Below are 24,124 nucleotides of genomic sequence, written 5' to 3'. Positions count from 1 at the left end.
GTGGCTAAAAGTACTGGGCGATTAGAAGATTGGGAAAGGTTTAAAAATCAACAAAGAATGACTAAGAAGTTGATAAAGAAAGGAGGGATAGACTATGAAGCTAAACTAGCACTACATTTAAAAAAGGACAGTAAGAGTTTTTACAAATATATAAAGAAGAGGAGGCTGGCTAGAGTGAATGTTGGACCCTTAGAAGATGAGAGGGGGGATTTAGTGGTGGGAGATGAGGAAATGGCTGAGGCCTTAAATAAGTTTTTTGCCTCGGTCTTCACAGAGGAGGATGCGAATAGTTTGCCGGATATTAAAAATAGAAGGATGGTAGGAGTTGAGGGCCTGAATGCGATTACTGTCACTAGAGAGGTAATGTTTGATAGACTAATGGGACTGATGGCGGACAAGTCCTCAGGACCAGATGGAATGCATCCCAGGGTTCTGAAAGAAATGGCAGAGCTGATAGTGGATGCCTTAGTGATTATTTACCAAAATTCACTGGATTCCGGGGAAGTGCCAGAAGATTGGAAAACGGCTAATGTTACGCTGCTGTTTAAAAAAGGTAGCAGACAAAAGGCAGGGAATAATAGGCCGGTTAGTTTAACGTCTGTAGTTGGAAAAATGCTTGAATCCGTCATCAAAGAAGAAATAGTGAGGCACCTATAGAGGAATGGTTTGATAGAGCAGACGCTGCAAGGATTCGTTAAGGGGAAGTTGTGTTTAATGAATTTATTGGATTTCTATGAGGATGTGACTAGTGCGGTAGACAGAGGGGAACCGGTGGATGTGGTGTTTCTAGATTTTCAAAAGGTGTTTGATAAGGTGCCTCACAAAAGGTTGTTTCAGAAGGTTAGGGTGCACGGAGTTGGGGGTAAGGTGTTAGCGTGGATGGAGGATTGGTTGTCTAATAGGAGGCAGAGAGTTGGTATCAATGGGTGCTATTCTGATTGGCGGTTGGTGACTAGTGGAGTGCCGCAGGGATCGGTGCTGGGGCCTCGGCTATTTACCATTTATATAGATGATCTGGAGGAGGGGGCTGAGTGTAGGGTGACGAAATTTGCTGATGACACGAAGATGAGTGGAAAATCAAATTGCGCGGAGGGTGTAGAAAGTCTGCAGAGGATCTGGATAGGCTGAGCGAGCGGGCGAGGACCTGGCAGATGGAGTATAATGTTAGCAAGTGTGAGGTTATCCACTTTGGCAGAAATAATAGTAGGAGGGATTACTATTTAAAGGGCGAAAAGCTGCAGCATGCTACGGTACAGAGGGACCTGGGGGTCCTTGTGCACGAATTGCAAAAACCCAGTCTGCAGGTGCAGCAGGTGATCAAGAAGGCGAATGGTATGCTGGCCTTTATAGCGAGGGGGATAGAATATAAAAGCAGGGACGTCTTGCTGCAACTGTACAGGGCACTGGTGAGGCCGCAGCTGGAGTACTGTGTGCAGTTTTGGTAGCCGCACTTGTGCAAGGATATATTGGCCTTGGAGGGAGTGCAGAGGAGGTTCACTAGGCTGATACCGCAGATGAGGGGGTTGGACTATGAAGAGAGACTAAATAGACTGGGCCTGTACTCGTTGGAGTTCAAAAGGATGAGGAGGGATCTTATAGATACGTATAAGATAATGAAAGGGTTAGATAGGGTAGAGGTAGAGAGATTCTTCCCAAAGGATAGCAGGACTAGAGGGCACAGCCTCAAGATAAGGGGGGGGGTGCAGTTTAGATCAGAGTTGAGGAGGAACTTCTTCACTCAAAGGGTGGTGAATCTCTGGAAATCTCTGCCCATTGAAGTGGTGGAGGCTACCTCGCTAAATATATTTAAGACACAGTAGATAGGTTTTTGACAGACAAGGGAATTAAGGGTTATGGGGAGAGAGCGGGAAAGTGGAACTGATCCACTTCAGATCAGCCATGATCTTATTGAATGGTGGGGCAGGCTCAAAGGGCTAGATGGCCTACTCCTGCTCCTATTTCTTAAGTTCTTGTGTTCTTAAGAACGATTGCTGTTAATGTACTCGCAACTACAAAGCCATGGGAGGATGTTTGCCTGTCCCGTCCACCGTGGAGATCAAAGTGGGTGGGGGGAGGGCAGACCATTGCAAAGGTCTGTTGATCTTGGGTGGGATTATCTGGTTTTGGAGTGAGCATGGCTGGAAAATCCCACACATGATGTCGAAAGCAGGATTCTATAGTATGTAATGAGAATATTCTAAAAATTGTGCAAACTTATCCTATTAATGATCAGCAGCTTTATACAGGCCAGCGTAGAAACTTAACCTCACCAGTCTGCAATACTCTAATCCCCCGCTCAAAAATGGCAATGAGTCACATACAAAATGGATCGTTGTATGCATATTGGAAATTCTGCTGTCTACATATTCAATGGGTGAGATTCTCCAGCCTCCCTACTGCGCATTTCCTAGCAGTGGAAGACAACATGCTGTTTGCTTGAGATGGAATTCTCTGGTCCTGCCACAATCAATGGGATTTCCCCTTGATGTCACCCCATTCTGCTATGAAACCCATGGGACGGGATGTGCTGCTGGCAGGAGCGCTCACTTTCCTCGGGACTGGTCACCCATACCATCCTGGTGTGTCTGTGTGATCTTTCTGTTTCTGATAGTTGAGTGAGGTACAGTCCCAGTACCTGCAACTGAGGGGAAGACAGGCTACTGATCACAATGTCTCTTTGGCCATAGGCGATGTAGATGGCTATCCTCTGGATGCCCCAGGAATGGAGTTTCCTTGCATGCTAAGAAACTCCGACACAAGACTCCTCTTTCAGCGCAATACTGGAGGTGGTCAGGTCACTGACTGAGGAGCTGAGTAACACTTCTTCAACCAGGGTAGCAGTGGAAGGGTGTGTTTCTGAATGGAGGGCTGTGACAAGTGGCATTCCCCAGGGATCAGCGCTGGGATCTTTGCTATTCATAATATATAGAAATGATTTGGAAGAAAATGTAACTGGCTTCAGTCGTAAGTTTGCAGCTGACACAAAAATGGGTGGATTTCAGGATAGTGATGAGGACTAAAGAATATAGCAGGATATAGATCAGCTGAAGCCTTGTGCAGAGAGATGGCAGATGGAGTTTAATCCGGACAAATGTGAGATAATGCATTTTGAAGGTCTAATAAAGATAGGAAATATACAGTAAGTGGCAGAACCCTTAAGAGTACTGATAGGCAGAGGGATCTGGGCATACAGGTACACGGGCCACTGAATGTGGCAACACAGGTGGAGAAGGTAGTCAAGAGGGCATTCGGCATGCTTGCCTTCATCAGCTAGGGCACTGAGTTTAAAAATTGGCAAGTCACGTTACAGCTTTATAGAACCTTAGATTGGCCGCACTTGGAATATAGTGCTTAATTCTGGTCGCCACACTACCAGAAGGATGTGGAGGCTTTGGAGAGGGTGCAGAAAAGATTTATCAGAATGTTGTCCGCATAGAGGGCATTAGCTGTGAAGAGAGGTTGGAGAAAGTTGGTTTGTTCTCAGTGGAGCGACTTAGGTTGAGGGGTGACTTGATAGAAATCTACAAGATTATGAGGGGCATGCACAGAGTGGATAGTCAGAAACTTTCCTGAGGTGAAAAATGTCAATTACTAGGGGGCATAGATTTAAGATACATGAGGCAAGGTTTAAAGGGGATGCACAAGGCAAGTTTTTTTTAACACAGAGGGTGGTGTTTGCCTGGAACTCGCTGCTGGGGAAAATAGTGGAATCAGACACAATAGTGAGTTTTAAGGGGCATCGTGACAAATACATGAATAGGATGGGAATAGAGTATTATGGTTCCCAGAAGGTATAGGGTTTTAGTTCAGTTGGGCAGCATGGTCGGTGTAGGCTCGGAGGGCCAAAGGGCCTGTTCCTGTGCTGTAATTTTCTTTGTCCTTGGAGCCCCCAGAGAGGAGACTGCAGCTCCTTCTCCCTATTGGTTTGCACCTCCCTGTAGATTAGTGATAGAGGGATGGCAGGAGGAGACTCCAGACTCCACACTCATGAAAGACATGTGTTCCAGCATTCTTAGCTGACACACACATTCCAGCCACATGCACAGTTCCAGGGATGAATCCTCAGTGACAAGGACAACCCTCACACCAGCCATGATTCACGCTCTGGGAGAGCTCTGCTTTCTACCTGAGTGTGGCTGTGATTGTAACTACTTTCCAGATGTTTCTCTTCTTTCACTGTCTCCAGTCAGTACATAATCCAGATACCTAACCCAAGGGGGCACTGGAGTGTGGTGACTTCTTGTGAGCTGTGCCCTGCATATCCTCTAATTCCATCTTTTACTCTCATTCTCTGCTTTTAAAACTCTACTGTAACTGTTACAAACTCTCTGTAATTGTAACATTACATTTTGCACCCTCTCCTTTGCTTCTCTCAGATATGCTTTGTCCATATAGCGCACATGAAACAATATTTTTCACTGTGTACTAATACATGTGACAATAATAAATCAAATCAAATCAAATTATACAATTCCTACAGCGTAGGAGGAGGCCATGTGGCCCATTGAGCCTGCACCGACAGCAATCCTATCCAAGACCTATACCCATAACCCCATGTATTTACCATTCTAATCCCCCTGATACTAATGGGCAATTAAGCATGGCGAATCCACCTAACATGCATATCTTTGGACATTGGGAGGAAATCGGTGCACCCGAGGAAACCATGGAGACAAAGGGAAAATGTGCAAACTCCACACAGGCAATCACCTGAGGCTGGAATTGAGCCCAGGTCCCTGGCACTGTGAGGCAGCAGCACTAACAATTGTGCCAATCAAATCTGTACAGATCTACACAGTTATTGATATACCTTATTTCCTTTTTGATCTTCTCCTTTCAAATGGTTTAAAAGTCAGGCTTTTAGCACATATGCATGAACTATATGTTCTTATGCCTCCACTTTGAACTCATCTCTGCGCCAGTTTAATCACCTAAATTTCTATACTTCTATTGTTCCTCACTTCACTTAAGTACTTACCTTGCAAGAATTTACCTCGTTTCTATTTTGCATCAAAACCCCTTCAGAGAGCTGAATCTTATCAATTTATCTTTCATTTTGTTCTTCAAATTTATTTTGTCCAAGCTTCTTTAATCTTTATTGTACCGTATTCTTAAATTTTTACTTCAATCTCTTGAAACTTGGACATCTGCAGATAGTTCATTCACATTCTGAAGACCCTGGAATGTGTTACAGACTTCAGTCTCTCACCTGTTTTCAATCCATATGGTGTTCTGGTAGCTTGAATTCAGCTGTGGCCTCTACCTCTTGCTGCTCCCGCAGTGCTGGTAATGGTGACACTGGGTATAGTGCACCCATTTGCCTGAGTCTGTCCTCCAGCACCCTTGTGTCCAAGAAAACTGGGTGCACGATTTCCATATTTAGATCCCGTTCTCTTCATTGGCAGCTACCCTCAGATGGAATGTCCAGCAGTGGTCCCTCGGCTTTTCAATGCTGAACTTTTCCTTTAAAGCTCTGTTCCTCAGAGCCTCAGATTTGAGCCTCTCTTCTGTAATAACATTCAGCCTCTCTGTGTTCCAAATGAAAGTCTGCATTCCAATGAAAAGCAGCTCCACTTTGACTGACCATCCACTCAAAGCCTGACAGCGTGTCTGCTCCCTGCTAGCTTTGAATCATTGGGTTTCTGTAGTTACGGGATCCTCGTGCATCACACGTTCAATTGAAAAGGCTGCATTCAACTACAATCAGAGGTGTGTAAATTACAGTTAATGAATGTCTTAATGAGTTAAATTACCTTCCTGCTGCTTCCATGTGGCGTTGCTGCTTCACTGTCCTCCTGCCGCCTGCGTGATCCACTTCTCTTTTCCTGGTGCCGGGCTCCAACTCAAGTTGTCCTGACAATTCCACAGCTCCCCGCTCACCAAATCCCACTCCAGGGGCCTCCATTAAATTCCACTCATTGACTCTTTATAAATTCCTTACTTTTCATGATTTCCTCTACAGATCCTTTATTCAGTCTCGTTCAGACACAATCAAGGGCACCACTGAATGCAAAACCAGTGACTGAACAGCTTCAAAGATCTAGGATGGGGAAGACACTTCTCTTGACTGGTCAGTATTGGATATTTTGTGTTGGATTATTTTCATTTCGGATTATCTGAAGTGGTAAATACAGCCTCATAACCAGATGATTGCTTTCATCAGAAGGTCACTTGATTTTCACTTTCTATCTATTCATGTGGGTGTTCTTTGCATTGTGTCGTAGTAACAGGCAGACGATGGAACAGTTTAACATCTCAACTAAGATGTGGCATCACTGTCTGTGTGGGCATCATCCCTCTGATTACCCAGAGTGTGCTGGGACTGGATGGGTTTCCTCAATGCCAACACCCACTCAGGAAATTATCCTTATGTTGATGCTTGGTACCAGAGAGCTTGAAATTGCTGAAAAAAGAGACATGTTATTGAAGCTTTTAATTTTGCATTCATCAGGACAACTGCATGAATGCCAAATACCAAATTTCAAATGATCAAAACATTTTATACTACAGGAGAAAAGGATGCTGATTGTTTGGGAAGCCAACTCTAGTTGACCAAGGCGTTGCAGTGAAGAAATTGATGGGGAGGTATTGGCTCCCCGAGGTCCTGGAAAAATACCAAAGACTTGCAAGTCTTGAACAGATTCCTTTTGTTTGCAGAGAACGGGTCCTTGCGCATGAATGTATGCCACTTTAAACAAGCATCACACAATCACATTACAAGCTCAATTAATTATCTCAGATTGGGTTTTCATGTCTCAAGTGTTGTCCCATCACTGATTCACAGTAACAATACATCCCAGTGATTGGCTGATTGAAAGAAACAATGGCTCTGATCTTATCGGCATGGCCGCTCAAGGCTCATAAGAATGCGCCCGAGGCTAAAGGGGAATGTCATTCTGTGAGTCTCACTCATCAGCCGTCCCAGTAAAATCAGGGCCAACGTGTTCCTTTAGTTGTTTACAACAGGTGCATTACAGACTGTACACAACCAGCCCATGTTGGCGAATCCCAAAATAAAATGTCTACTGTTGGGTGTTATTCAAAGATTGGGCAGCAGTTCCTGAACTTTCCTGAATGTACATATAGCTACACTAACAACTAATTTAAGATAATCAGCCTTGCTTGAAATACGAGTCCTTAATACTTTCCAGAATTGGTGTACATTTATATGCAATACCTGCAGCCTGCAAACACATATAGCATTTTCTAACCTTTAACTGCACCTTTTTTGATATTTCCCTGGATCTTGGAATGCCTTTGGTTCCCTACTGTTTTCTCTCTGTCAACTTGTTGGCCAATCAATTGTCACCATTTTCTTCTGTGGTATAAACTGCAATGATCATTTGAAATTTGGTATTCTTGTGTTTGTCCTGATGAATGCAAGATGAAAAGCTTCTGTGACATTTCTCTCAGTAATTATCCTCACTTGTCCAAACAAATTAGATTTTCACAATCTGTCAATGTGCATAATGTGTTCACGTTTTGATTTATCTGAAAATAAAATCATCATCATAGATACAGAAGTAGATTAACTATTGATATTATTTTTACACCAGAGAATAACCAAATCATGATGTCAATTTAGTACAGTTTGTAATGGATCCTTTAACTTTGATAGATATTTATTATAATTTTGACAAATGTGATGTGAGATAAAACTGGTTATTTATTTCAATTTTAGTGGGTTTGATCTGCTCACAGCATGTTTCATTGGGTAAGTCTCTGTATTTTTCTCATTTATATCAAGGCATGCATTTCAATTAGTTCAGAGAATGCTAATATGATGTGGAATTCAAAGCTAATGGTATGTTGGAGATGGAAAGATACATTTAATGGGATGGAAGTGTATGGGGTTGGCCTTCTTGACTCGGCCCAATTAAGTACTGGTGGATAGGCTAGCATTGCTGAATGCTAATTGAGGCCTAAAGTGGGCCTATTAAGCCCAATTGACAGCTTCATCCCTCTGATCTGCTGGATCACTTTGTTTAAGATCACATAAGAGATAAGAAATTATTAATAATTCCGCACAACTATTGAGAGGAAATTTGAAAGGTAAAAAGCAGGAACAATGAAGACGATTCTGGTGCTTAACAATCTACAAGGAAACATAAAAAATAGAAGAAGGGGAAGGCCATTCAGCCCTTCGAGACTGCTCTGCTATTCATTTTGATCATGGCTGATCATTAAATTCAAGATCCTGATCTCACCTTCCTCCCATACCCTCTTGATTTCTTCAGCCCCAAGAGCTATATGTAATTTAGCCACAAGAGTTATTTCTAATTTTGTGACTGCCTCTGGAAATCTGATTCAATTCATCAGTTTGATTGGGATTTTCAGTGTTTGACAAGAGTGACAACACTAATCTTATCCAATTGTTCAGCAGAATGAATGCTTTAAATTCCACAAAACACAAATGTAAATTGAGGAGTGGTGTTATAAGAAGACAACTCTGATAGAACCTTCCCACACAAAACATCATCAGTTTATGAAATAAGTGAGCGGGGAATTCCACTGAAGTGGACACAGTTAATGGATTCAAGTCACAATTAAGGATGTGGAGACTTTGGGGAGGGTGCAGGAAATATTTACCAGGATGTTGCCTGGTATGGAGGGTATTAGCTATGAGGAGAGATTGGAGAAACTTTGTTCTCATTAGAATGACAGAGGTTGAGGGGCGACTTGATAGAAGTCTACAAGGTTATGAGCGGCATGGACAGAGTGGGTAGTGAGAAGATTTATCCCATGGTGGAAGAGTCAATTACTCAGGTGCATAGGTTTATGGTGCAAGGAATAAGGTTTAAAGAATATGTATGAGGCAAGTCTTTTACAGAGCGGGCGGTAGATGTCTCCAACTGGCTGCCTGGGGAGATAGTGGAAGCAGATCCAATAGTGAGTTTTAAGGGGCGCCTTAACAAATACATGAATAAGATGGGAATAGAGAGATATGATCTCTAGAAGGGTCCGGGATTTTAGTTCAGCATGGTCAGTGCAGAGTTGAAGGGCTAAAGGGCCTGTTCCTGTGCTGTAATCTTCTTTGTTCTTTGTTCCAAATGTGTGCAGTGGGAAAGAAGATTGAGTAATCTGGTGAGAAGGTTTGAAGATCAGGCTGACTTATATAAAACTGACAGGTTTTTACAGCCCGGTGACTTATCCACTTCCCAAACATGATTGTTTTCTCAGCTGTCACCTCCTGGGATTTCCACCTCTCCTCCTAACAATTTCTCCTGTTCCTGTCTGTCGTTCAAGTTTCTCTAAACATGGCTGACAGAGAGGGTATGTTTGGTGGTTGGGAGGAGTGGGGTTACATGTTTGTTTTCAGTACAATTATAATGTGCAAATAATTATTCATTGCTAAACAATTGTGGAGGTGTAAACCCTAATTCTCTTCATTGTGCTCAACTCTCTGGCAGGAACACTGAAGACAAACAATTTACTTCGAAGAGAAATGTAAAAGTTTGCTTGTGATCAAAAGTAAAAATCCTCTTAGAAACCCCAGCAAATGTTTATTCCCATCAGGCCCAAGGATTCAGGAAAGCCCATGATGTGTGTCTTATTTCAGTTTTGTCACCTTATTGTCTTTAATATTTCAAATAACTACAATCTTTTCTTCATACCTTAGTCTTCTCCTACACACTACTTTGCTACTACTTAGAATGGTCTCCGCAAAGGTTTGCAGAAATTAAGTTCTTGCCGGAAAATATTGACCCTTGCCTGTGCAGCCACCTGGTTTATTCCCATGCCAATACGGTAGACGACATGTCTCAGTGGAAAGATGAACCTTTGTACAAGAGATTTAATGATCTGAAAAATATGTGAGTCATATCATTCACTTTGAACTTCATTGGTTACACATTTTAGACCCATTTTGCAATTTACAATCATTCTCACAACAACCTATTTAAAGAATTCTGTAACCAAATTATCAGCATCAGATTACCGTCCCATGATTTGTGCCACTCCTACCCACCCAAAGGAAATCACTCTTATTTCCACTCCACTGAACTTATACACTAGAATGGAAAGTGTCACTCCCACTGATCATTAACATAACTGGTGTGTACTATTTGCATGGGTGAAGGAATTAGAAATGTAGTAAGAGAAGTAGGTCATTTAGCACCTCAAGTCTGCTTAGCCATTCAATATGATCATGGCTGGTCTGTGGCCTAATTCCATATATCTGCCCTAGGCCCATATCCTTTGATACCGCTTCTCAATAAAATCTCAGACTTAAACCTAACAATTGAACTAGAATTCAGTGTAATTTGAGGAAGAGAATTCAAAACCTCCACCACTCTCTGCATGTAGAAGAGTTTTCTACATCTCTCCTCAGCAGTTTGGCCCTAATTTTTAGATTATGGCCCTTGGTTCTAGAGTCTTCAACTAGTGGAAACAATTTATCCTTATCCACCCTGTCTTCCCCTGGTAAATATTTAGTAGACTTCTATCAGGTCACTGCTCAATCATCTGAACTCAATGAGAATAAAGGCCTAATTTGTCTAGTCTCTTCTTGTAACTCAACAGCTGAAGTCCAGGTATCATTCTTGTAAACCTGTGCCGAACTCCCTCTAGGTACAAACATCCTTCTTAAGGTATGGTACCCATACCTGCTCACAGTGCTCTAAGTGGGATCGAACTAGGCTTTTGTAGAAAATAGAAACACAGAAAATAAGAGCAAGCGGAGGCCATTTGGCCCTTTGAGCCTGCTCCGCCATTCATTATGATTATGGCTGATTGTCCAAATCAAAAGCCTAATCCTGCTTTCTCCCCATAACCTTTGATCCTATTCACCCCAAGTGCTATACCTAGCTGCCTCTTCAATACTCTAGTCACCTCTTGAACTGCAGCATAACATCTGCACCCCTATATTCCGGCCCTTTAGATATGAAGGCCAGCATTCCATTGGCCTTCTTGACTATTTTTTACACCTGTTTGTGGCATTTTAAGGAACTATGCACCTGAACTCTCAAATCTCTTTGGACATCCATAAATTTTACTTCATGCCTTCTAAAAAAAACCCTGATCTATCCATTTCTTGATCCAAAATGGCAAACCTCACACTTACTTTAAAAGCTTGGCCCATCCACCCTATCAATAAATTTATTGCTGTCCTCAATACAACCTACAATGCTGCCCGATTTTGTGTCATCTGAAAATTAAATGTTGGTGATGTACGTTCCCCCCTTTTTCACTGGAATACTGATATTCATGTTTTCCATCATTTCTCTGAACAGAAATAAGAATCTGAAAACACTTATAGCTTATGGAGGTTGGATTTTTGGAACCAGCAGGTAAAAGTTATAACTTCCTAAAATTGTTTACATCTCAATGTTTAGTAATTTGAGAGTTTCCAAATGTCAATGTCAGTATTGCTGTGATTATTTCATAAAACTAACTTGGCCACTTTCAATTAAACAAAAGAATTATAGCAGCAGACACTTAGCTGGTAGACTTCCAAGCTTCTGGTTAAACTTTCCCCTATCTGACAGACAGTCCAAAAAATATGGTGACCTTAAGAGGAATTTAACTCTAATTTGTTGGTTACTATCCACTGACTGGAAGATGTCCGTGTGCTCCAAAGGAAAATTGTCACAAATTACTAATGTTCTGTCATTAGGGAACTGTTTAGTGACCATGTGGATTGAACAGGGCGAATCATTTATCCTGACTGTTATCCCAGTTACTTAGAACGTAGAACAGTACAGCACAGGAACAAGCACTTCAGCCCATGATGCTGTGCCGAATATGATGTCAAATTAAACTAATCCCTTCTGCCTGCCCTTGGTCCATATTCCTCTATTCCTTGCATATCCATGTCCTTATCTAAAAGCCCCTTAAATGCCCCTATCGTATCTGTCTGCACCACCACCTCTGGCATGTTCCAGACACCTAGCACACTCTATGTAAAAAAAAACTAGCCCCTCACTTCTCATTTGAACTTTCCCCTTCTCACTTTAAGTGCATGCCCCTTAGTATTAGACATTTCAACTCTGTGAGTGCTAAGAGGGTGCTATCCCTCTCAAAATTTTATAGAGTTCTGTCAGGTCTCCCCACAGCCTCTGCTGCACCAGAAAAAACAACACTACTTTGTCCAGCCTCCCCTTTTAGCTCATACCCTTTAATCCTGGCAGTTAATGGAGAATTCCCACCCCTCCCACCCTACCTTTGTATTTCATAATTACATTCTTAGTGTATGCTTTATCTTTACTCTTCCATGGGATATTGGCATCCCTGGAAACGCCAGCATTTGTTGGCCATTTGAAATGAACAGTTTGTTAGATTATTTTAGAGTGGAATTTAGGGTCAACCAGATTTCGATAGGTCTGGAGTGACATATAGGCCAGAACAGGTGAGGGTGGCAGATTTCCTTCTCTAAAGGACATCAATGAATCAAAGATTTTTTTTTGTTACAATTGATGATAATTGAATGGGCACAATTATCTAGACACACTTTATATTTCAGATTTATTAACCGGCCAGGTTGGGATTTGAACCCTTAACCCCAGAGTATTAGCCTGGGCCTTAGGATTATTAGTACAACAAAGTTACTACCATGCCACTGTCTCCTTATCATATTCATGTAGAAAGGTCTTAAAGTTTCCCAATGCAATATATTTATTTTAGTTCATTCATGGGACATGGGCATTCATAGAATCATAGAATCCTACTGTGCAGAAGGAGGCCATTTAGCCCATCGAGTCTGCACCAACCACAAACCCACCATGGCCCTATCCCCATAACCCCATACATTTATCCTAGCTAGTCTCTCTGACGCTAAGGGACAGTTTAGCATGGCCAATCCACCTCATCCGCTCACCTTTGGACTGTGGGATGAAACTGGAGCACCCAGAGTAAACCCATGCAGAGATGCGAAGAATGTGCAAACTCCACACAGACAGTGACCTGAGGCGGGAATTGAACCCAGGTTCTTGGCACTGCGAGGCAGCAGTGCTTTTATTCTTTATTGCTTAGAAGTGGCAAAACACTTCTGGTGGGGAGGGGTGGTGTAGTAGGATTGTCACTAAACTAGTAACCCAGGGCAAGATCTGGAGACACGGATTTGAATCCCACCATGACATGAATTCAATAAAAAATCTGCAATTAAAAGGCTAATGATGACCATGAAACCATTGTCGTAAAAACCCATTTGGTTCATTAATGTCTTCACCTGCTATCCTGATCTGGCCTGGCCTACATGTAACTCCAGAACCACAGAAATGTGGTTGACTCTCAAATGCCTTATGAAATGGAGGGCAGTTAGGGTTAGGCAATAAATGTTGGTCCAGCCAAGTGATGTCCACATCCTGTAATGAATGATAAAAAACTTCAATTACCCTTCACACAAAGAAGTTCTGTTTTTCAATCCAAACATTTGCCATTTACAAGTAGGAACCTGAGATTTACTCAGTGTACTCACATTTATTTCCATTGCCAAGGACAATTAAATCACCTTTTCTGAGATTGGAATCCCTCTCACATTCTTTCAGAAGTTGGGTTCAGATTTCTGACAGCATTGTCAATATTGCCATACAAGCCACATCAAATGGTGATGAGGATAGGCTTGGATCCAACTACTGTGGACTTTGTAGTTCATGTTGAACAGTTTTCCATTGTGAATGAGATTGAAGAGGAGAAGCATGCCTTGGTGTTTCATATAGACATCAGGATGAAAAAGTTCACTTCACTGAAAAATCCCATTGCTCCTGACAAGCCGGCAGATAAAAGCTTTAAAGATCTTGTGGGCTTTTCGAAAAAGCATTTCGATCCAAGACCAGCAGTAATTGCTGAGAGATTCAAGGTTCACCAAAGATAACAGCAGGCTGGTGAGCCGGTTTGCCAGTTCCAGCCAAGGTGAGAAAATTTGTGGAACACTGGAACTTTAAAGATCACCTGGAAGAAGCTTTGCATAATCGCTTGACTTCTGAACTAATGAAAAATATTCACCATAGATTGTTATCAGAGAAAGAACTGATGCTGAAAAAAGCATTTGAGATTGTACCAAGTATAGAATTGTCAGAGAAACTGATGTCCTTTAGGGAAGGAAATCTACCATCCTTACTTGGTCTGGCCTACATGTGACTCCAGAGCCACAGCAATATGGTTGATTCTCAACTGCCCTTGGACAACTTGGTATGGGTAATAAATACTGGCCAGTCAGCGACACTCAAATGCCACAAATGAAGAAAAAAAAACTGGAGCTCTGGAAGCACATTCCAACAATATTGAAGTTAACTTAATGAAGTTGGGGGATACTTGTTTCCAAACATTTTATCGCTGTTAACAGGAAAGGGCACAATGCCTGTGAGTGTAAAACCACTGATTGCCACTACTATGGGATGAAGGGTCACGCAGAGAGTGTGTGCAGATCCAAGGTTGATCACAGTAAAGCAGTATCACCAGGTCAAGGCTTCACACATAGACAAGTCTTGCATGGAAATAAATAGGCATTTGAAAAATTCACATTAATTGGGAATAAAGTACAAAAGTGATGTGACTCCAGATCAGACAAAAAGTGAAACTGATTGTGACAATGCAGAAAAGCAATTGAATTGCATTCAGTCTCTATGAAACTGAATGAAGGGCTAAAAGTTGACCATTATCTTCAAGGAGAAGAAGTGGCATTGTGGAATTATCACTCGACTAGTAACCCAGGCTATTATTCTGGAGACCTGGATCCTGCCACTGCAGATGGTAAAATTTGAACTCAATAACAATCTGGAATTAAAAGGCTAATGATGACTATGAAGCCATTGTCACTTGTCATAAAAACACATTTGGTTTACTAATGTGCTTTAGAGAAGGAAATCTGCTGTCTAACCTGGTCTGGCCGACATATGATTCCAGACCCACAGCAATGTAGTTTACTCTTAAATTCCCTCAGCTGAAGGGCAATTAGGGATAGGCAATAAATGCTGGCCAAGCCAGCGATCCCCACATTCCATGAACAAATATAAAAAAAGGTTGAAATGCAGGTTAAAACTAGAGCACCTGTTTCTATTGCTTCAAAGACATGGGAGCAACTCTTCAAGAAATGTCCTCAGATGAAAACCCTCCTCTACCTTAGCACATAAACTGGTGAGCCTGTGAGTGCACTTAGAAAAATGTCAATTCAAGCTATATATGGAGATCAGACCACTAAGTGGGCTGCATGATAGCACAATGGTTGGCACTGCTGCCTCACAGTGCCAGGGACCCAGGTTTGATTCCCAGCTTGGGTCACCATCTGTGCGGAGTCTGCATCAGTTTCTTCTGGGTGCTCCAGTTTCCTCCCACAGTCTGAAAGATGTAGTAGGTGCATTGGCCATGCTAAATTCTCCCACAGTGTACCCGAACAGGTGCTGGAGTGTGGGGACTAGGGGAATTTCACAGTAACTTCATTGCAATACTTGTGTAAGCCTACTTGTGACTAAGAAATAAACTTTATTTAAATTTGCCACTTATTACTGTGAAAGGGGATCTTGTCCATTGTTTATGGACAGAAACTGACTCAAAGAAATTTTGCTGGACTGGAATAAAATAAATAAGGTGCTTAGCACTTCAAAGATATTTGACATATCTGGCATATCAATTAATTTAAATGACAAAGGGAAAACAATGACAACGTTCCTGTTAGCCTTTTAGGGAAAAATGAAAAGATCATTTCCCGATGATATTTCAGAAAGAATGCCTACTTTGTGTAGACAGTAGGAAGAGAACTAAACCTTTCTGTCTGTGAATTTGCTCCAACCGGGACAATGGGAAGAATCGCTGAGGATAGGGAGACATGACCATTTTCTGAACTGAACAAATTGCAACAACAAAATGAAGGCAAATTTTCTGGACATAAATAACTGAGATAAATGTGCTGTTCGGGATTCTGCAGCTTCAGCAGCACTAAGCAATTTGCTGCAACTTTTGTGCTGATCCCCAGCTCTGAAAAGAAGAAGACTTTCAGCTGGGACTGAAGCATGGGTTTCAATTGACATTCACTCTGCAAAGATATCAGCTTGCTAACAGTGTGATCTTCTCTAGACTCTAATTTGAATTCAGACAAAGCATTCTCAGTGGAAAACATTTCACAAATAACAAAGTTACAGTAAGGAGTATATCATTAGATTTGATGACATATTGATTGTTGCTATTCAGCCACTAGAAACACAGTTGATTCTTCTGAAAAGGCATCAGAGAGGTGATAAAGTATGTGAAACAACAGGAAAGATGAATTATTCTCAAAGTTCAAGAGGTCATTGATTACTCCAAAGGATTCTTCCTTATCACTCCCTCAGGAGAGTGAATTCAGGTCCAGCAGGTCTTCATGGGTATGGTCACCATCTGCTTGTAGATTGCAATCTTTAAACAGCTCTCTTCAGCAACTGCTCTGTTTTAAAAATGAAAATGAAATTGTTAATATTCCTACTATAAGCCTAGCTCCTCCAATTAGCCTAGTATCACGTGACTCTCTCCCTATTTACCTAACTCATCTTATTACTTCAGTCAAAGACACCTGTTAAGCGTTATGCTAAATAAACACTTCATGGCTAAAAAGACTAATGATCCTGCTTGCCAGCGTTTGCAGAATTTCTTCCATACAAACTGACAATTGCATCTTGAAGCAGACTACCTTACATAAAAAATATGTTAATAATGCGGTATCATCACAAAACCTTGAACCTTTGCTGTAGCTGACCAGTAATGTGGATTTTGACTATCTACTTCCCTTGGTAACTATTTAGGGTTGCCATTTTCTACACATTCCATTGCATGCGAGAAATGTGTTTCACAAATACTCGCTGGTCTATGAATTCAATTAAAAAGACTGGATGTTTTCATGAATGCTGAAAATGTCCAGTTTTGTCCCACTGGAAGACTTCTACCCTCACCCAAGGTCTCTGCGCTTTTTCATCACACCACCGTGCTTATATACATTTTTGTGTATTTTGGCTGGCTTTCCTGTGGGTGGGCTGCTACCTGGATGTCAGTCAATGGTGTCATGTGGTGTTGTCAGACTTCTTATTGTCATGTGAAGCCTCAGAATTGACCTGGATTATAGCCCAATTTGGCATTCTGAGTTTGTGCTACATCACAGACTGAGCCACTTCCTCAACAACAAGGCTGCATGGTGCATTGAAAAGGTAACAAAAGTTCCAATAATAGGCTCAAAATGTGTGGTGGATTCCTGCATACCCTGCTTAGGAAAGTGTCATCTGCTGCTGGGTCTACTCTGTAAAGAAAGGAACGAGCTTTGAGTTTTGACTTTTTTTAATGGTGTTGCTCAGTCCTGAAGAAAATGACATTTCCAGAATTCCCTCTCTGATATCTCTTCAGGCTCTCGAGGTAGTCAAACAGGCGGGGAAAGGACAAGGACTGCTAGTAAATATGGTGATTGTTACCTCCTTCCAGTGTGCCCCCTACTACATTTGTTATTGATTGAGCTGCTTTGAAAGACTTTATCATTCTCTGGTTCCTCCAATAAGATTAATGTGTCTTTAGACCATAAGACCATAAAGTATATGAGCAAAGTTAGGTCATTCGGCCCATGAGATCTGCTCTACCATTCAATCATGGCTGAAATGATTCTTACCTCCATTCTCCTGCCCTCTCCCCGTAACCCTTGATCCCCTTATTGATCAAGAATCAATCTCTGACCTAAAGACACTCAATGACCTGGCCTCCACAGCCCTCTATGGCAATGACTTCCACAAATTCATCACCCTCTGGCTTAAGAAATTCCTCCTCATCTCAGTTTTAAAGGAGCGTCCCTTCACTCTGAGGTTGTGCCCTTGAGTTCTAGTCTCTCCCACTAGTGGAAACATCCTCTCCATATTGGCCTATCTAGGCCTTTCAATATTCTGTAAATTTCAATTAGATCCCCCTCACCCTTCTGAACTCCACTGAGTATTGACCCAGTCTCCTCAACCACTCCTCATATGATAAACCTTTCTGGAATCGTTATGTGAACCTCCTTTGGACCTGCTCCAAGGCCAGCACATCCTTCATTAGCTATAAGGCCCAAAACTGCTCACAATATTCCAAATGGGGTCTGACTAGCGCCTATACAACCTCAGCAGTATGTCCCTGCTCTTGTACAAAGAACAAAGAACAACACAGCACGGGAAACAGGCCCTTCGGCCTTGTATTCTAACTTCTAGAAATGAACACTAACATTGAACTTGCCTTCCTAACTGCCAACTGAACCTGCACTTTAACCTTAAGAGAGTCCTGAACTAGGACTCCCAAGTCCCTTTCTGCTTCAGATTTCCGAAGCCTTTCCCCATTTAGAAAATAGTCTGTACCTCTATTTTTCCTAGCAAAGTGCATAACTTCACATTTTCCCACATTGTATTCCATCTGCCACATCTTTGCCCATTCTCCTAGCCTGTCCAAGTCATTCTGCAGCCTCCCCACTTCCTCAACACTACCTGTCCCTCTATATATCTTTGTATCATCCACAAATTTAGCAACCATGCCCTTAGTTCCATCTTCCAGACCATTAATGTGTATTGTGAAAAGTTGTGGTCCCGACACTGAAACCTGTGGAATACTACGAATCACCGCTGCAATCCTGAAATGAACCTCCTTATACCCATCTCTGCTTCTGTCTGTCAGCCAATCTACCCATGCCAGTATCCTGCCTTAATACTGTTGGCTCTTAGCTTATTTAGCAGCCTCCTTATATGAACTCCTTATATTTCCAGAAAGCCTTTGACAAGGCACCTTGTCAAAAGCTTTCTGGAAATCTGAATAAATCACATCCACTGGCTTTCCTTGGTCTAACTTTACATCAGTGTCTTCACTGCTGTCACAATGTTCTGAGATTGGGTCCTTCTGTCTTGGAACGTAGGCCTGGGGCTTAGTTCTTGGACAGAATGTAGACATACTCTGATTTCAGAGCTCATTCAAAACATATTATAGAAGAGGGACATAGAATTTAGGCATGACTTCAACACTTCTCAGGGGGGTGGGGGGGGAGCAGAGAGAAAGGGAGAGAATGGATGAGACAGTAAAACATGACTGATTAGTATTCATACATTAGTATATAGAAGTCACAGAATTGCTACAATGCAGAAATAGGCCATTCAGCCCACCAGGCCTACACCAAACTTCCAGTGGAGCATCTTACACAGCCCGCCTGCCTCTGTCCTATCCCTGTAAACTTGCACATTTACCATGGCAAATCTACCTCACCTATACATCTTTGAAACTAAGGAGCAATCTTAGCATGGCTAATCCACCTAACCGGCACACCTTTGGACTGTGGGAGGAAACTGTAGGAAACCTGCGCAGACACATGGGGAATGTACAAACTCTACACAGTCACCCAAGGGTGCAATCAAACCCGAGTCTCTAGTGCTGTGAGGAAGCAGTAGCAACCATTGTGGTACTGTGCCACCCATATTCCAGCTATTAACCCTTTTTACAACATACATTGAAGTTTAGAATGTGCATATTAAGTGTTCAAGGAAACAGAACTGGTCAGAAATGATGGCCCGAGTCTCGAAAGTAGATTCATTGATTTAAGACTCAATGCTTTCTCTCTTTTTTCGAACTCTTCATATGATTAGATTTACCAGAATGGTAGCTACAAAGGAAAATCGGACAACATTCATCAAGAATGCAATTACCTTTCTGCGGAAGCACAGATTTGATGGTTTAGACGTGGACTGGGAGTATCCTGGCTCTCGCGGCAGTCCACCAGAGGATAAAAGGCGTTTCACACTCTTGCTCAAGGTGAAAGGTTGAAGGCTGTCATCTTTAACATAAAATCTTCCAAAAAATATTTTGAGATGACCAAAGACCAATAATGCATCCCCACTATCAGTGATGCATATACCTTCATTAAATTTATTGCTAAAAAAGCACTAAAATTGACTCAAGCATGTTTAGTTTAACTAGGATCTCAGGGAAGTATATGGCATGAGATACAATAATCAGAATTTTCTGGCCGTTCGCGCCAGCAGGATTCTTTGGTTCTGCTGCAGTGAATGTAGGTTCGGCTGAGCGCCAAATTCTCCATCCTCACTTGCAGTGGTGGTGGGACATGAACGGCTGGAAAACTCCAGCCAAAATGTCCGATGCATAACCAATGACAGTTCTTTAAGAGACAGAATGCCCGTGAATGTAAACTATCAGTTGAGGCTATGACCACGGAGATGATATTCTGAAGGATGTTTATCGTCATTAACAATTTGTCATCCTTTGTAGGAATTGATGGAGGCCTTTAAAGCTGAGGCACAGATTTCTGGGAAGGAGAGACTCCTGTTGACAGCCCCAGTATCTGCGAACAAAGTCATTATCGAAGGCGCATATGAGATACCTGAGATTTCACAGTTAGTATAACTGAGAGAAAGATTGATATTTAAAACCTTTGGATAACATTTTCATTTGAGTTATTACAAACCAAACCAATTGAAAGAGTTTTGTGAAGAAAGATTTTGAACATTGCTAATTTTGAGTGTGGTAGCCATGATGTGGAGATGCTGGCGTTGGACTGGAGGTGGGCACAGTAAGAAATCTCACAACACCAGATTAAAGTCCAACAGGTTTATTTGGTATCACGGACTTTTGGAGTGCTGCTCCTTCAAGAGGTGAGTCACATTTTGAATTACATTCACCTGATGAAGGAGCAGCACTCTGAAAGCTCATGATTCCAAATAAACTTGTTGGACTTTGAACGTGGTGGCATAGAACACTCCCTAACTCCCAATCATACTCTTCACTGATCATCTGAATGGGTAAATCCCTGAATGAAGCTTCATAACAAGCTGCTTGAGAAATACCACCACTTTCTGTCAACCATGCGGAGGAATATGTATTCTTTTGGTTTTGATTCTGTTTTTTCTTACTGCTCAGCTTCCCAATTTCCTGGACCTTAGTTTTAGCTGTTGCTGCCGGTCACGTACCCAGTGCTTCCCCGAATTAAATCACATGGGGCCAGTTGGGCAGGGCGGCGGCGGGTGAGGGAGGGGGCGCACGGGGTTGACATTTCCCATTGCCTGAGAGAGGATTCCTCAACATAGTGAACACTGCCATCTGGTGGTTTCACTGAGAAATTAAGAAACTCCATCGTCAAGAATTGTCTTAACTCCAATCGTCCAAGATAGGATGCAAATCTGGAGCTCCGACTGGGAATCAATGTTTGAGTATTGGAACTAGAGACAGAGTGAAACTTATAATGTTATATAATTATTCATATAATTGGCAGAAATTCATTTTGAATTACAATACCTCATTTGGTATTTTTAAAAACAGATATCTGGACTTTATCTCTGTAACGACATTTCGTTTTCATGGTATATGGAATACCGCCACTGGACACAACAGCCCCCTGTATCGTGGCACTCAAGTCAATATTCAACGTTACTTTAATATCGTAAGTAAGTCTGCTAAAATTGACATCTATTTTTATTATCATAGATCATAGAATCATAGTGCAGAAGGAGGCCATTCGGCCCATCGAGTCTGCACCGACCGTAATTCCACCCAGGCCTTTTCACCATAACCCCGTGCTAGTTCCCTGACACTAAGGGGAAATTTAGCACGGCCAATCCACTTAACCCGCACATCTTTGGACTTTGGGAGGAAACCGGAACACCCGGAGGAAACGCACACAGACACGGAGACAATGTGCAAATTCCACACGGTGGGAATCAAACCCAGGTCCCTGGTGCTGTGAGGCAGCAGTGCTAACCACTGTGTGACCTTGCTGCCCTTAATTAATTATCAATTAATTATTTCTCTATCACTTTAAAATTTCATCAATAACTTATAAGGAAATGTTTTTAGTTTTAAAATCTTAATTAAGAAGTCAAGCTGTATTATCTTGCAGGAGTTTGTAATGAAATTTTGGAGAGACAAAGGTGCAACGACAGAGAAACTACTTGTTGGATTTCCGGCCTTTGGAAATACCTTCACCCTAAATTCCACTGAAACAGATTTTGGTGCTCCGGTTTCTGGAGGTGGTGAACCTGGTCAGTACACCAAAAGACCTGGATTCTTAGCACAACATGAGGTAATTATGTTGCAAATATTATTGGATTATTCAATGATAACATTTCTACAGGTTTTAAATGGGAAGCACTCAGGAATAAATTGCTTCGAAATATTGTGGAAGAACTTTCATGGTAGTTCTGTCAGAGAGTAGAAATGTGCTTTGTGCATACATATAGATATATAGATTTTATGACCAGGTAATAAGGAATGAATTATTTCCTTTCCTTTCAACCTCCTGAAGTTGGTGTCTCATACCGGAAGGCGTAGGAGGCGATCTTACTAGAATTTGGCAAAGCATCAGGATCTGACCGAAAAACGGTAGCCAGAACCTTATGGCTGTTCCTGCCGGCGGGCTTTTCCTATCCCGCTGCAGAGAATGGAGATTTGACTAGCTGCTAAATTCTCCGACCGTGCTGCAGCATGTGCTTGACTGAACAGCTGGTAAGATTGCACCCGATGTATTTCTCTCCTGAGAAATGTGCTGCTTTTCTCTCCAGATCTTCTGCCACTCTGTTGCAGGGGAGTGTGTTTCACGCTGTCATGTAGAGGGACAGGGACTAAAAGTGCAACTAAAACCTGGCCGCAATGAGATTGGGGCTCCCGATCAGACCAATAATGAACCTCCCCTCCCCCAAGCTCCCAATCCCACCATGGAAGTCTCAGGTTCCCCCCTCCTTCCCCTCCCCCTGCATGATTAGAGATGGCACCACCCCCACTCCACCCCTGCTATCAGAATGGAATCTCTCCCCTCCACCTAGACAGCTGATGCTAGCGGTCCCCCTCCCCCACAAACAGTCAATCTCAACCCCATCCTTCCCTAAACATCAGTGTCATTGGACCCCTTCCTCCCAACTCCCCACCAAGGCAGCTATCGCTGGTATCACTAGCTCCCACATCTGCTCCTCTGAAACCACCAGAAATAAATGAGTCTTCTCTAATCAGTTTGTTCATCAGAATATCAAGCCAAGATATGACAGAAACCTGCTGTTCTGCAAAGGGAGATAAGAATAGAGTAGAACATCTCACTAAAGGGTGAGGCTTCAAAAACAGAGCAGTCTCTCAGTAAATCAAGAGAGTTTCAGCCTTCATTGTGCATTAAAGTTCTGACATGAAACCCATAGTGCCTGGGCTCAGAGTGTCACGAACAGAGACAAACTCACACGTGAAGGATTATAGGTGTTAACAAAAATTATGAATGAAATTCTTAGAAGTTCCTTAATAACACAATGTTACTGATTATTCAAAAATGAAATGACAGACCATCATTGGGAGCAGGGTCACTATTTTACAACCTGCTAATAAAGTTCACCAAATGATTCTGTGATTGCACTCATGCCTTCATCGGTCAGGGCACTGAGTATAAAAATTGGCAGGTCGTGCTGCAGCTGTACACAACCTTAGTTAAGCCTCATTTAGAATATTGTGTACAATTCTGATCACCACACTATCAAAGGATGTGGATGCTGTAGAGAAGATACAGAAGAGGTTTACCATGATCTTGCCTGGTCTGGAGTGTATTAGCTATGAGGAGAGGTTGGAAAAGCTTTGTTTTTTTCACAGGAGTGACGGAGGTTGAAGTGTGATCTGATGGAGGTTTACAAGATTATGAGTGGCATGGACAGAGTGGGTAGTCAGATACTCTTTCCTAGGGTAGAAAAGTCAAGTACCAGGAGACACAGGTTTAAGGTGCATGGGGAAAAAATTAGAGGAGATGTGCGAGACAAGTTTTTTACACAGAAGGTGGTGAATGTCTGGAATGTGCTGCTCGGGGAGGTGGTGGGAAAGAGTATGATAGCAGCACTTAAGGGGAAACTAGATTAATATATGAATAGGATGGGAATGTAAGGATATGCACTCTGTAACTGCATACAGTTTTAGTTTAGGTAGACATCATGATTGGCACAGACTTCACAGGCCGAAGGGCCTGTTCCTATGCTGTACTTTTTTTTGTCCTTTGTTCTTTGATTCTATGAGATGTGTGGAAACAGAAAATTAGTCCAATTATTTTCATACAATCAAATAAACAGTAAATGTCACATTTTGATACTTCCTTTATCAATCATAATCCACAGCACCGATGTTAAAAAATAGCTATTATATCTGTCTATTTATATACAATAAATGTACATATGATATCTATTTCAGAAAGAGATACGTA

At 42.0% G+C, this 24,124-nt stretch overlaps 1 protein-coding gene across 1 annotated transcript in view; it reads left to right on the top strand.

Annotated features, from left to right (window-relative positions):
- Positions 1-24,124, top strand: part of LOC145356752 (chitinase-3-like protein 1) — a 53,739-nt gene that overhangs the window by 6,315 nt on the left and 23,300 nt on the right. Inside the window, exons 2-7 of the mRNA XM_080209620.1 lie at positions 9,620-9,812; positions 11,232-11,288; positions 19,539-19,704; positions 20,179-20,303; positions 21,226-21,346; positions 21,803-21,985. Coding sequence (XP_080065746.1) covers positions 9,620-9,812; positions 11,232-11,288; positions 19,539-19,704; positions 20,179-20,303; positions 21,226-21,346; positions 21,803-21,985 — 845 coding nt within the window. The remainder of the gene's footprint in view (positions 1-9,619; positions 9,813-11,231; positions 11,289-19,538; positions 19,705-20,178; positions 20,304-21,225; positions 21,347-21,802; positions 21,986-24,124) is intronic.

Source organism: Carcharhinus amblyrhynchos, chromosome 22 (genome assembly GCF_965287045.1).
Source record: "Carcharhinus amblyrhynchos chromosome 22, sCarAmb.v2.hapA, whole genome shotgun sequence".
Taxonomy (NCBI): Eukaryota; Metazoa; Chordata; class Chondrichthyes; order Carcharhiniformes; family Carcharhinidae; genus Carcharhinus; species Carcharhinus amblyrhynchos.
This window is presented reverse-complemented; position numbering and strand designations above follow the sequence as displayed.